The sequence below is a fragment of the Hipposideros armiger genome, unplaced genomic scaffold (genome assembly GCF_001890085.2).
Source record: "Hipposideros armiger isolate ML-2016 unplaced genomic scaffold, ASM189008v1 scaffold_180, whole genome shotgun sequence".
NCBI lineage: Eukaryota > Metazoa > Chordata > Mammalia > Chiroptera > Hipposideridae > Hipposideros > Hipposideros armiger.
This window is the reverse complement of record NW_017731530.1, coordinates 2379261-2393343: the sequence shown is the minus strand read 5'-3', so window position 1 is coordinate 2393343 and position 14083 is coordinate 2379261. Positions and strand designations below refer to the sequence as shown.

The window sequence follows — 14083 nt, the reverse complement described above, 5'->3', positions numbered from 1 at the left end:
CGCCAGGGAAGAGCGCAATGATGCTGCCAACTTGGGCCAGTGAAGCAACGTCCTCCACAACTAGACTGAAGACCAAAATGACAGCAACTTGTCTGTTCCCCTTCCCCTAATTCCCCAGTACTGTTCCCATCCCCCCAATTACCCAATAAAAAAATCTTAAAAAAAAAAAAAAACTCACTATGTGACAGACAGGGTTAGATGCTAGGGCTATGTTTGTGCATTTATAAAACTACATTCAAACTGAGGGAGACAGACAATAAAATAAGTAAGAAAATAGTATTAGTATGTTAGAAAGTAATAGTGCTCAGAAGAAAAATAAACTGAGAAAGAAAATAGAGGGATAGGGGTGGAGGGTTATATTTTAAATAATGTGGTTTGGGACACTGAAGGAAAGACCTAAAGGAGGTGAGAAATCAAGCCATGAAGATATTTGGGAGCCTATGTTCCAAGTAGAGAAAAAGGTTTGAGTGGGAGTCTGCTTGTTTTGTAGGAAAATTCACAAGGAAATCGATGTGGCCACACATGATGAGAAGGAAGATAATGTCAGAGAAGTAGTGGGAAACCAGATCTCAGAGGGCCTTGTCGGCCATTGTGACAACTGTCACTTTACTTAGAGTGTGATACTAAGGTTTTGAGCAGGTGAGCAACGTGATCTTGCTTTTATTATAATAGAATCACAGTGGTTGCTGATTTGAGAATAGATTAAAATGGAGACAAGGAGTTCATTTAGAAGTCTGTTGAAGTATTTCAGGTGCAATGACAGTGATTTGAATCAGGGTAGTACTTGTGAAGTTGTTGAGAAGTTGAAATATTTTTTTCTAAGGCTACAGGATTTACCAATGGATAGCTTGTGAGTTTGAGAAAAAGGGAGCAGCCAAGGATGACCTCAAGGTTTGATCTGAGCAATAGGCAGGATGAAGGGTCCATTAAATGAAATGAGGGAGATTGTGACTGGCACATGTTTTGAGAAGAGGTCAGGAATTCATTTTTGATAGTGTCAAGTTTGAGATGCTTATAAATCATCCCAAGTAGGGATGATAAGTAAGGATTATGAGTTTTGAGCCTGGGGAAAGATCCAGGCTGGAGATATAAATTGGGGAATCACCAGCATCCAGATGTAAAGTAATGAAACTGGATGAGACCACCAGCAGGTGAAGTGTAAACAGAAAAGAGAAGCAGTCTAAGGACTGTGCCCTGGGGCACCGTAAGGGAGCTGAGGAGGAGCCCGGAAAGGGACTCCATGTGATGGGGGTAGGCCAGTGCTTTTTAGGAGCATTGATATCTCAGATCGAGTTATAAGTTTTATTTTTCATTGTAACTTTCTCCAATTATGCTCACTTAGTAAAGCTTTGTTTTAACACTACAGCTTTACGCTAGCTGCTCTTGGGAGTGAAGGGAGTACTATATCCATCTTTTGGGACAATGCAAAGTGGAGAAAACTGGTGCAGCATGGAGAGTTGATAATGAGGTTACCTGAAGAAATTGCAGAGAAGCCTGGAGCAGCTTAGAACAATATGCAAGAAACTGAGACATGTAAGCAGTTCCCAGGAACCCTCATAAATAGGGAGGTGTTGCCAAGTTATTTTCTTGGGAGACTTAGTTTATAAAAAGCGACTCAAAAGTCTAAAAAAAAATGGGTGACATTGAAATTTCTTTGTAAGGAAATGTGTCTTAGATAATTTTCTAAAGTTTGTTAAATCTGTATTAGTAGTACTAGAATGAAAACTGCATAATTTTACCTGAGGGATTTTACACATGTTACTTAATGTCTCAACTATTCTATTTAACTGCTTTCCCTCCTCACCTCCGCACACATATGCTCAGGGAAACTTTTTGACGTTTTATCCTGGTCTGGGTTAGTTTAAGCTTTTGATTGTAGGTGACAGAACTCAACTCAACTTTGCTTTAAAAAAAAGACAGGAGAAGTCACTTATTTGTTCATGTAACCCAACCATGGAAAGGCAGTAATGGAGTTGTGCTCAGTATGACCTAAACAGCACTTGAATAGTATTAGGACTCTGTGTCCATTTCTTGTCTCAGATTCTGCCTTGTTCACTGTCATTCTTGCAGATGCCTTCATGTTGGGGAGGACAGTTATAAGCAACTTTGGAATCACAGGATTTTACAGAGTGGTAAAAACAGGAGCTTGCTTCTCTACATCCATACACACATAAAAGCTTGTTGAAGGATCCTTACTGTCTTGGCTTAGGTTATATATGCCTATCCTTAGGCCAATATGATCAGATATTATAGTTGTGAGGCCTAGGTCATATGCTGCCACTTAGGGCTAGGAGATTGATTCTGTAATTAACTGTCCAACCAGAACTACCTGGGATACGAGAGGTGTCTTGTCTCCCAGGGAGAGCGGGCTTTTTCCAGGAGTGGGAAGAGATGCTGGATAGACAAATACAAGCATGCATTTCTGTTTTTAGATGTTAATTTTTTCTATCTCTCCCACTCAGCGGTGAACAGTCTATAAGTGCAGGGATGTGTCTTACTCATCCCTATGTCACCTGTATGTAGCCCAGTACCACCTGGCACTAAGGTGATCAGTCCAAAGAGACTTGTTTGTGGGGTGGTGAGGTGAGTTGAGGTAGAATGTGCATGAAGGGTGTTAAGAGGTAGGGGCATGGCCTGTGATCTAGGCCCCTCACCCTCTGTGTTACTGTTGCCAGAGTGAAAGAAGTGTTGAAGACACCAGGGCACATCCTCTATCCATGATCCTGAACCAGTGCTGCAGGTAAGATGATCATGTCAACTAACCTTGGGATACTGGTGACTCAGGCTCAAACTCCCAGATTTATGAATCAGATAAATAGGTGTTTCAAGAGAAGGTGGAAGCAGAGAAGGATGTTGGAAAGAAAGAGAAGGGGCTATTATAGAAGTGTAACTGCTGAGAAGTTACAAAGGACCACAAAGATAGATGTTGATTTTTTTGCAAATACAAGAAATACAAGAAAACTTATACTGAATGTGGCCAAAATACTGAAGAATCAAAAGAAGGTAAGTGCATAAGAGATATAGCTGTGTGAACACTGACAGCTACAAATAATTTTAGGGTGGCAGGTTGGCTGAGCACCAAAGGATGGAGAATGACCTTACTAAAGCATTGCCGACTGTTGAATTGTACCAAGTGCTCAAAGTTACTGTTTTAATTTTCTATGTTGATGAAAAGTTTTAAGATACTCATGTGGTCTTATAATAAATAGATTAATGATCTTTTATAAATGATGTGGATTTGTGTTAATTTTACAATTCGCTAGTATTTCTAATAGTTTCTTCTCCCTCTGTTAGGTACCTCTGTCATTAAGCTTATGGCTGGTATGTAGTGGAGATTAGCAGTTGTCTCGGTTCTGGTATTGAGTGCACTGGTGTCTCTTGATTAGCTTTGAAGGGGATGAGTAGTAATTTATTACAGTGAATAAAATTTAAGTACTGCAGTTTGTGTAATTTGTTTTTTCTATTTATACTTTCAGTGTGAATTATATTGGCTTCCATGTTAGCCTTGTAATGCTATTCTCATTCACTTACATTGCTGTGGGCTTTCCTGAATGGGATAGGGATGGCTAGAGTCAAGCAGCGATCAGGCATTCAGGGAGCGAGCAGCCTACTTAATCTGTGGTGTAATTCTAGAGAACAGTCATTACTGAGGTTGCATTGCTAGTTTGTTCATTATGACTTACTCTACAGTAGTGTCTTGGACCTGTGGTTTTATAGTCTCTTCTTTTCTTTTCACTTTTACCCACAGATAGATGTTCAGTAAGGAATAAGGCAAGGGCCACATGACGAGAACTTGAGTAGAGCAGGAATGATGCTATAAGCATTTCTTGGTTATAGCACAAAAGTTAGCATCACAAAATCAGTTTTACACCATGATAAGTTAGTGGAATTTTCAGGAACACTATTTGTATTAATGTTAATATATAAAGTTAATACATTGTGATTTTACCAGTAAAATAAAACATGTTTATTCTTTAAATGTATAGAATTTCTTACTTCATCTGTAGAATATAGGTCTGGAAAAAAAATCATCAAATTAAAAACTTCAAGCTCAATTAGAAATTTGATGAGCCATATTTATTTTTCTTTATAAAATAATAAAATATCTTAGGGAATAATTTCATTACTAATCAGCTTACAAATTATTTAATGATTGTCTTACCAAATAAAGGTTGTAATGTTTACTTTTATGGTGTTTGTGGATATCTGGTGAAACGTGGATATCATACATGTGAATGAACATTGTTGAAGAGAAAGTTAAGAGCTCAGTATAGTTTTCAAGACAGACTTAGAAGGTAGTGTTTTTTGTTTTTGTTTTTGTTTTAGCTGAGCCATCCTGCTACCTATTGGCAGCTTAGCGGCAGCTCAGCTCAGGCCGGGCATCGAACCGCTGTTGCTCAGAGCTCAAACTCTTGAACGAGCTCTTAACCAACTGAGCCACTCGGCTGGCCCGACAGCGTTTTTGTTTTTAACATATTTCATATATATTTGTTGTACTTGAAAATTTTCAGAGCGTTCATAGGGATCATTTTTCATTTTTGATTGTCCAGAATTGGAACGTCTTTATTTGGAGGAATTCCAAAGTAATTGGGAAAGAAGGCATTGATTTTCATTATGGAAGCCAAAAGGATAGTTAAATCCTCACTCAGCCATTTTATCTTTATGAAAGGCAGTTTGGGCTCAGCTCATTAGATGCTCCCTTCTGAAGGGAGGCAGTAGGACAGTCAAGGCCCTTGTGGATGTAGCTGCAGTGGAAGAGAACCCAGCAGCACCGGGCGGTGTATGAGGCCTGTTGCTGTGGCAGGATGTAAGCCATGTCTCCTTTTCCTTGCTTGTTCACGTTTTCTAGGTCTGGCTTTTCATGCTTTTTGATGATTCTAAGAAGTAGCTAATATCCTTCTTACAGACTTTTATTTATTTATTTTTTGTAACCAAGGATCCTGATAAATGAGCCTGCAGTTTCTGTTGTTGCTTTTAATCTGCCAGCACCTTTGTCATGGATCTGTTAAATTGTTTTCATACCCTATACTCTAACTAGCTTATTTGTTAATTTATTGCCAACTTCATGAAATATTTTATTCAGGTTCTTAAAGGTCTCTACTAAGTAGAGATTTGAGATCTCCCAATTTGTTACAGAAGTTTAAAGCATCTCCTTTTAACTGCATTAGATGGGGAAACTGGCTCCTTTTGATTTGCTGTAGTTGAGCCAGATCAACTTCTAAAATATATCTTATCAGCATAAAAATTACATTAATTATAACCTTTCATATGCAGAATAATATAGGACACAGATGCTGATTGCCTTGGGGCTGTCCAGCTGATCATACCTGGGACTATTATGGGTTGAATTGTGTCCCCTGAAAATACGTTGAGGTCCTGTAGCAGGACTTTAGTCTTAAACCCTAGTACCTGTGATTGTGACCTTATTTGGAAATAGGGTTTTTGCAGATGATTACAATGAAGTCATTAGAGTGGGCCTAATGCTTTATGACTGTGCTTATAAAAAGAGGAAATTTAGACATAGAGACAGACATGTACAAAGAACATCTTCTATAAGACAAGGAATGCCCAAGGCTACTAGAAGCTAGAAAAGGGGCCTCCAAGAATTCTCCCTCAAGCACTCAGAAGGAACCAACCTTGCCAACTTCATCTCAGACTTCCAGCCTCCAGAACTGTGAGATGATAAATTTCAGTAGTGTAAGCCACTCAGTTTGTGGCACTTTGTTACAGCAGCCCCGTGAAACTAATTGGGAGCCTTTCCTAATTGTGGCAAGTCTAGCCATACATCCATGGGACTGCATACTCCCTGAGGGAGCAACTGTCTTCTAATGGACAGCTGTTAGCAGCCTAAACTTTCTTTTAAGAAACCCAGCTTACTGTTGCAAACTGCTGAAGGTGGCTCTGCCACCCGATGTATTTAAGGCATCTGATTGATCAAGGTCTGTTGGGTCATCTATATGCTTGAAGAAGATTCTGAGATACACATCCACCTCATATAAATTAATTAAAGTCCTCAACACTGTCTAACGTGGACATTTTTTATTTTTAGGAAACCATTATAGGCCTCAAAACAGTTTCTACATAAGATCCTGTACACAAAAGCCAGAAAACGTAGTAGTCTTACTTAAAATATTATTTACTCTTTTTGCCTACCTAAAAATTACATGCATTTTTCTTTTCTTTTTTTGGGTGAGAAGGGGGATAGGGTTATCCGATAGCAAGCAGCTTATGATCAGGGGAAATGATATCAGTGATTAACTGTCAGTTTTCCTTCAGTCATATTGACTTGGGTTATAGATATTCGCTGGAGAGAAGCAATAACTACCAAAGACAGAGCAAATCTTCAGTTTTATTGTTTGGAATCTACAATTGCAAAGTGTTTTGAGGTCATTTCTTAAACCACTGCACAATACATGCACAGATATTTAGGAAACTTACAAAAATATTCTTTAGAAAGTTGTGCTCCAATAGGATTTATCCTATTTTACTAGGCCAAGCATAAAAAATATACCCAAATGCACCTTGCTCTAATTTTCCTTACAAGCTTATTGACTTTTGTTTATTTATAGCTAATCTGTATATTCATACAACTGAGGGAATTATTTTACTGTAACAGCCTTTATACAGAGGTTATGAAATTTAAAAGTATACTTTGTATCAAGTACTTAACATTTGTAAACATTGAGGAACAAACATACACCTTCTCCAAACCTGTCACTGTTGTTTGCTATTTTTTAAGGTGAAAGTTCCCATTTCTTGTTGGATCATTTATGCAATGCTGAGAAGGTTCCCATGGTTCCACTACCACCTTAAGCAAGTATTTGTTCTTTGGGCATGAATCCTGTCATCATTCTGGGTATTTCCTGAGCATGCACTCAGAGGGGCCCACCCCCAGGCAGGAGTTTTCATCTGTACTTGAGAATAACTTAAGAGTGATTATTCAGATTTTGTGGCAAAGATGACTTCAAAATTCTGTTGTATATCATTTTTTTTTTAAAGATTTTTATTGGGGAATTGGGGGAAGGGGAACAGACAAGTTGCTGTCTTTTTGTTCTTCAGTCTAGTTGTGGAGGACATTGCTTCACTGGCCCAAGTTGGCACCATCATTACGCTCTTTCTGGGTGAGGCAGATCAGTCACTGGCTTCTGGACGGCCGCTCACGGCAGCTTGAGGGCCACTCACGCTGGCTGCTGGCTACACACGGTAGCCCATGGCAACCCACTGCAGCAGTGGCTGTAGCCTACGCTGTCGCTGGCAACTCAGGGCAGCCCAGATCCAGGTTGAACTGTTGTTCAGCATCTTAGCTGTAGAGGGCAGTGTCACTGGCCCTCATATATGGGATCCGAACCGGGGCCTTCTGGCATCCCAAGCCAGCTCTTAACCAACGCGCCACTCGGCCGGCCCTGTTGTATATAATTTTTTAAAAAACCTGTCTCCCCTCTAGGTTTTCCATAACTGGGGAGTGTGTGTGTGTGTGTGTGTGTGTGTGTGTGTGTGTGTGTGTGTGTGTGTGTGTGTGTTGCGACTAGAATAAGCACAGTGTTGGCACATGCTAGGGAGGGACAGGTGCAGGTTTTGAATTACACCTTGTCTGAGAAGTTTCTCTTCTCATGACACCTTCACATTAGGAAGAAGGGAGGACAGGGCATAGAGGCAGAACTGATGGAATCTCATAAAATTATTAACAGCTACCAGGAGTCAGGCACTGTGCTGCTACTCCTTAGCACCTGTTTAACAAATCTAAGTGTCCTGTAGCTCTTTCTCTTCTATAATATAAATCAGCCCTGGGTGTCCTCTTCCCTGTCTTCCTACCCTTTGACTTGTAGCCTCTGGCCTTTCCTATTACCTGCTGCATCATTTGTTCTCTGACTCATCAAAGGCACATGGCTGGTGCAAGAGAGAATGCTGCCCTGTGTTTAGTCCATTTAATTCATTACAACAACAGGAGCTAAAAAGGAAAAAAAAAACCAGACCAAGAAAACAGAGATTTGTCCTCCATGGGCTTGGGCCTATTGACAGTTATGAAGAGAGGAGACCATCAAGTATCATTCTGAACGGGAACTGGATATAGCTGAAAGAGCACTGGACTTGAGGTCAGAAGATCTTGGTCCAAGTCTTAGATCTATAACTTAGCTGTATGGCCTTAAACAAGTAAACACTTTCTGAGCTTTAGTTTCCTCATCTGTCACATGGGAAAACAACACCTGTCTTGCACACCGAAGAAAGTTATGAGCATCAAATAAGACAATGTGCTTAAAACTCCCTTGTAAATGATAACGTTCTATGTAAACATAAGTTGTTTGGTAGATTAGAATGGATGTAAAGGAGAAAAATGATTTCTGTGGTTTAAAATTACTAACCAAATTTTATTAAAATTTGCATATGTAAACTAAAGATGGTTGGCCTTCCCCTCATAGGGCCCATTTTAAATTCTTTTCCTGTGTGTTCACTAAGTTGTTGATCCTGAGTGATGATGTCAGTGTCTTCATTTACGACCCTCTAAGGTCAGCTTCTCGGAGCCTGCGCGGATGGTCTATGCCATAACAAAGCCAGTTCCTAAAAGGCAGGCTTGAATTTCATTTGAGAAAAAAAATGCAGTTCCACACATTAATGGCAAGGAGAGTTTTTGGCTATTGGTATAAAACAATGATAATTGCCAAAAATGAGAGAAATATTAGAGAAAAGCTTCCATGGCAATGACTTCCTGCAGAAAACATGATCCGACCTTCAACTGCAGGATAAATTACTTTCATTTTTGAAATGTATTGAGAAACCACGTTGATATCTTCATCACCTAGAAAAATAAAGACATTATTTTAACTACAGAAAAAGTATCAACAGTACGAGAGGAAGAAACCAATGTATTTATCTAAAGTCCTTTGTACTTATAAGAGGGAAGATATTCATTTCATAAGCAGAGATAAAAGTGTCACAGAAGATAAGAGCAGTGGTGATCATAAGTGCAAAGATTTGGTTCCTTTTTCATGCTCCAGGTGTGAAATGTGCCCATTGTTCAGTATTGGGTAATTGGGGTCTCAGCTCTATGATGCGAGAAAAAGCTGTTGACATCATTGCCTTGAAACCACAACAGAACAAGGGAATTAGGGAACCCGATCAAGAACAATTAGTTGAGACATAAAAGTGGCTTGCTTTTGCTTGCCTGCTTCAGAATCATTTTCACATAATTGCTGGAGAGACAATGGAGACTTCATTTCCAAAAGAGACGAGAGCTGATAAATACTAATTGCCTATAGCTACTACAACAAATGCATAGGGACCTGACAACTTTATTTTTAAAATACAGTAAAACCTTGATTGTGAGTAACTTGGTTTGCGAGTGTTCCACAAGACAAGCAAACATTTCTAATACATTTTAACGTCGTAAATGAGTGATGTTGTGCAATACAAGTAGTTTGTTTTTGGAACGAATTATGCTCGCAAACCAAGGTATGACTGTACCACTCTACCAATCATATCTGATAAGGGGTTAATATTCAAAATATATAAAGAATTCATACAACTCAATAGGAAAAAAACCCAGTTAAAAATGGGCAGAGGATCTGAATAGACATTTTTTCAAAGAAGACATACAGATGGCTAATAGGCACAAGAAAAGATGCTCAACATCACTAATCATCAAATACAAATAAAAAACCACAGCAAGATATCACCTCACACGTTAGAATTGCTGTCATCAAAAAGACAAGAAATAACAAGTATTGGTGAGGATGTGGAGACAAGGGAACACTTGTGCATTGTTGGTGGGAATGTAAAGTGGTGCAGCCACTATGGAAAACAGTATGGAGGTTCCTCAAAAAATTAAAAATAGAACTAACATATAACCCAGCAATTCCACTTCTGGGTATTTATCCACGGAAAATAAAAACACTAATTCAGAAAAATATGCACCACCATGTACATTGTAGCATTTTCAGTAGCCAAGATAAGGAAGCAACCTAAATGTCCATCAATGGGTGAATGGATAAAGACATTGTCCTATATACACACACACAGGAATGCTATTCAGCCATAAAAAAAGAATGAAATCTTTCCATTTGGATAACAGATGGATCTTGAGGGCATTATACAAAGTGAAATAAGTAAAAAAAGACAAATATCATATGATTTCACTTACATGTAGAATTCAACAACAACAAAACCAACTTAATAGATACAGAGAACAGGTTGGTGGTTGCCAGAGGCAGAGGGGTGAGGGATGGGAGAAATGGGTGAAGGGGATCAAAAGGTACAAACTTCCAGTATAAAATAAAGAAGTCTTGGGGGTGTAATGTATAGCATATGGTGACTACAGTTAACACTGTAGTGACTATACTACTGTATATTTGTGAGTTACTATGAGAGTAGATTTTTTTCCATTTTTATTTTTTAAAAGATCATTTAAAGACATAGCTAACATACAATATTATATCAGTTTCAGGTGTATACCATAGTTGTTCAACATTTATATACCTAAAGAAGTGATCATTGTAAGTCCAGCAACCATCGGACATAACCATGCTATCACATTATTGACTCTGTTCCCTATGCTGTACATTACATCCCCATGAGTTATTTATTTTATGCCTGGAAATTTGAACCTCTTATTCCCCTTCACCTTCCACCGCTTTTTAATTTTTCAATTACAGTTAACATTCGCTATTATTTTGTATTCATTTCAGGTGTACAGCATACTGGTTAGACATTTGTATATGAGTAATTTAAGAAGTGATCCTCCTGACTAGCCTAGTACTCACCTGGCACTATACATAGTTATGACCATATTATGACTATATTCTCTATGCTTTACATGCCCATGACTATGTGTAACTACCAATTTGTACTTTACCTTTTTCACCCTGTCCCCCAACACCCCTCCCATCTGTCACCCTGATAAATCTAGTACCCATTTTACACCACAGTTATCAGAATATTATTGATTAAATTCCTTCTGCTATACCCTAAATTTCCTGTGACTAGATGTTAACTAGACTTATTGTGGTGATCATTCCACAATGTATACATATATTGCATCATTATGTTGTGCACTTGAAACTAATGTTATATGTCAATATAAAAACATATCATTCTAATACTTAAAAAATAACTCATCTCTGCAGTGGTTCTCACCCCTGGGTATATATTAGAATGACTAGAAGCAACTTTTGCCCCAACCCAATTAAATTAGAATCTCTTAAAAGTTGGGGCCAAGGTATTGGTATTTAATTTAAAATGCTCCCCTAGTGATTCTAATGTGTAGGCAGAGTTGAGAACTCTTAGGCCCAAGGCTTCCTTAGCCTTCTGTGTGAGTTCTTTCTCTCCAACACCCATCAGTCTGGGCTTGGGTGTTGCACAGCTAACAGCCTCTTCATCTCTTGTGGGGCTAAAGAGGACACCTTTTAAAGCCCGCCTTCCATTTCGTATCATGGAATGGAAAGAAGCAGCCAGTGCCCTTCGCCCTGGCTCTGCTTCCCACCCTTGTAATGTGCGGCTAAGACGGTAGGTCCACCATGACAAGGCTGAGGAGGAAGCTGGCTGAGCCCCATCCTAGTGATTCAGAGAAGCTGTGCGTATATATCTTAGAAGCACACTGGTTTCTGCCCTGGAGAAGAGGAAGGGGTAGTGTGTTCAGTCAGTGGACTCTTATCAACATGAGGTGGTTCTCAAATGGATTTTTAAAAGTGAAGCTGGGGTATAATAACCCTCAATGCCGCCAAAAATATTGACTAGGGCCAAGTGTGGTTCCTATAACTTGCTCCACCAACCCACTGTGTTGAGATGGGGGTGGGGGGACATATCTCATCCACTCCTTCTTGACCTAGTCACACTAAAAGCTGCTTTAAGAAAGTTTAGATGATTTAATATGATGGTTTTCCATATCCAACCTAAAGTTCTAGAGGTGTATTTTTTCTGTAAGTTTAAAACTCATATATTTCAAAATTTTATAGTACTAAAAAGAGTTTACATGTTTATATATACTTCAAAGAGTTTTAAAACATTTTGGATTAAAATTTTTTTTCCCCATGGGCTTGGCTGGGTGGGTATGTGTGCTAGGGAGGGATAGGGCACATATTCCCAATGCCATGCTATTGTTTTCCAACAAAGAGGTGGGAGTCAGCACCCCAGGGTCAAGATCTGGTTTCTGGCTTTACCCCTCTTGGCATCATGAGTAGCTCCCCTCTTTGGACCAGTTCTGTTGTTCTTGAGTACTTTTGGGATATGGAGAGAAGTCATGTTGTGCTTACCTGAGTCATGTTGTAAGACTTCGTCTTTTATTATCTGGTATCCATCTCCACCATTAGCAAGGAAGCTTGGGAGGATCACCTTATATACCTCATCCATTCTGAGAGGCTCATAACTGGGCACTCGACACTGGGTGCAAAGAACATCTATTTTGACCACTCTATTCCCGGGTGTTTTGGAAAGATCATACAGCACATGAATTCCTAGAAAAGAAATGAGTCTGTATATTTTCACTGGATCCAAAGGGAAGTTTCTGTTTTCTAAGAGATTTTGGCCAAAATTTGCAATTGGGGCACTAGGTTTTGTTTTCATTTAGTTTGAGCTTGCGTGAAATTTCAGCAAGAGAGGGGAGGTGGTGTTGCAGCTACCCTTTCTTGGTTAGGTTTATCTTTGAGTCTTTCTGGGAGGTCTGAGAACCACTGGGAGGAAAATTGGCTCTGGCCCAGAATGGGCAATGGGTGACTGCAGGGAGAAACCACATCTTTTTAAAATCCTGAATGAGTTGGTCCAGCAACTTGGTTCAGCAACTTTGGAAAATGAGAAATGGATGAGAGGAGCTTAACATTTGTTAAAATTTAGAAGACTGCAAAATGGTAATAATTTGGGCTTGGTGTGGCTTTCACAAAACATGCAACTTCCCTGCTGTTCACGCTGTCCTGGAAAAATGCAGAATGTTTGGGTTACCCTACAGGCAGCAGGCCAGGGTCCCACCACCTTCTGCAGCCCCTCAATCCCCACAGTGGGGTGTTTTGTAGAGGGAGGACTTGACAAAGCAATCACACCCATTGAGTGGGACCCACCATCTACACTCAAAAGAAATGAGGCCAGAATATGGTTTTAGAGTCAAAGAAGAATGTTAACTTAAAGATTAATTCACTGGACTGTGGAATTAATTATTGACAAAAGTGTTTCAGAAGTCGTTGGCAATTTAGGAAGCATTTATTTTATTCAGTTTTCACTGGAATCCATGAGATGAGCAGGGCTGGTTTTCTCACTGCATTCAGAGAGGTTGAAGACTTGCCCCAGGTCACAGTGGAACCAGAATCAGGGGTTCCAATGTGTCTACACAGCAGGCTGCCCCTCCCAGAAATCATCCATGTTAATACTCTGGATATGTCCAAATCAGACTTGGGCCTTGAAACTTCAACTCTGACGTAATTTCACCGGACTGGGAGTCCATGGCCATTAAAAGACTATGCACGGGTGTTGGGTCGTAGAAAACCCGAACAAGCCTGGCCACAGAGGTCTTGGTGAAGGGGCAGTTAAGCCAACCAGCAGGAGATCCCATCTCACCTGGTAGGGTGACTTACCGCCCACCTGCAGGAACTCTCCAGTACCCTGGCCGTACCGGTGCACGCTGTGCTCAAAGGCCTTCTTCAGGGTGGAGCCTTTTAATTGGACCAGGTCAAAGGTGCCTCCAAAGGGTAACACAGAAGCTAGGCTCTCCCAGGTAATCGTGCCTGAGGGTAGTCACAGATGAGAAAAGAAGGAAAACCGCTTGGCAACAAGCTTACTCCAAGACCAGTTTCCTTTAGGACTGGCGGAGGAAGTGAAGGAGATGTGGGGCCATAGGAGGCTATTCGGGCAGCATCAGCTGTGTCTTAAGTGCTTCCTGACACTTAGGGAGGGAATAGATTCAAGAGACCTCTGGATGTGCCCTCCACCACTGAGCAAGATGGCGGGGGCTTATAAATGGCTGTGGCTCCAAAGTTACCTGTACCCTGCCCTGGATCTTAAGTGGCTGTTAAGCACTACTTAGTTCCTCCAGCCAGGCAGTAAGTCCCGGCCATCTGTCCCTGAGATGAGCTTGCAGCTCACACTGAGACTGACTGGTTTTGACAGT

At 40.1% G+C, this 14083-nt stretch overlaps 1 protein-coding gene across 1 annotated transcript in view; it reads right to left on the bottom strand.

Moving 5' to 3' along the window:
- Nucleotides 1–7423: 7423 nt before the first annotated feature.
- Nucleotides 7424–14083, bottom strand: part of NT5E (5'-nucleotidase ecto) — a 53483-nt gene continuing 46823 nt past the window's right edge. The window contains exons 7-9 of the mRNA XM_019652519.1: nucleotides 13551–13700; nucleotides 12243–12443; nucleotides 7424–8794 (exon numbers count right to left, since the gene is read on the bottom strand). Coding sequence (XP_019508064.1) covers nucleotides 8631–8794; nucleotides 12243–12443; nucleotides 13551–13700 — 515 coding nt within the window. The 3' untranslated portion in view covers nucleotides 7424–8630. The remainder of the gene's footprint in view (nucleotides 8795–12242; nucleotides 12444–13550; nucleotides 13701–14083) is intronic.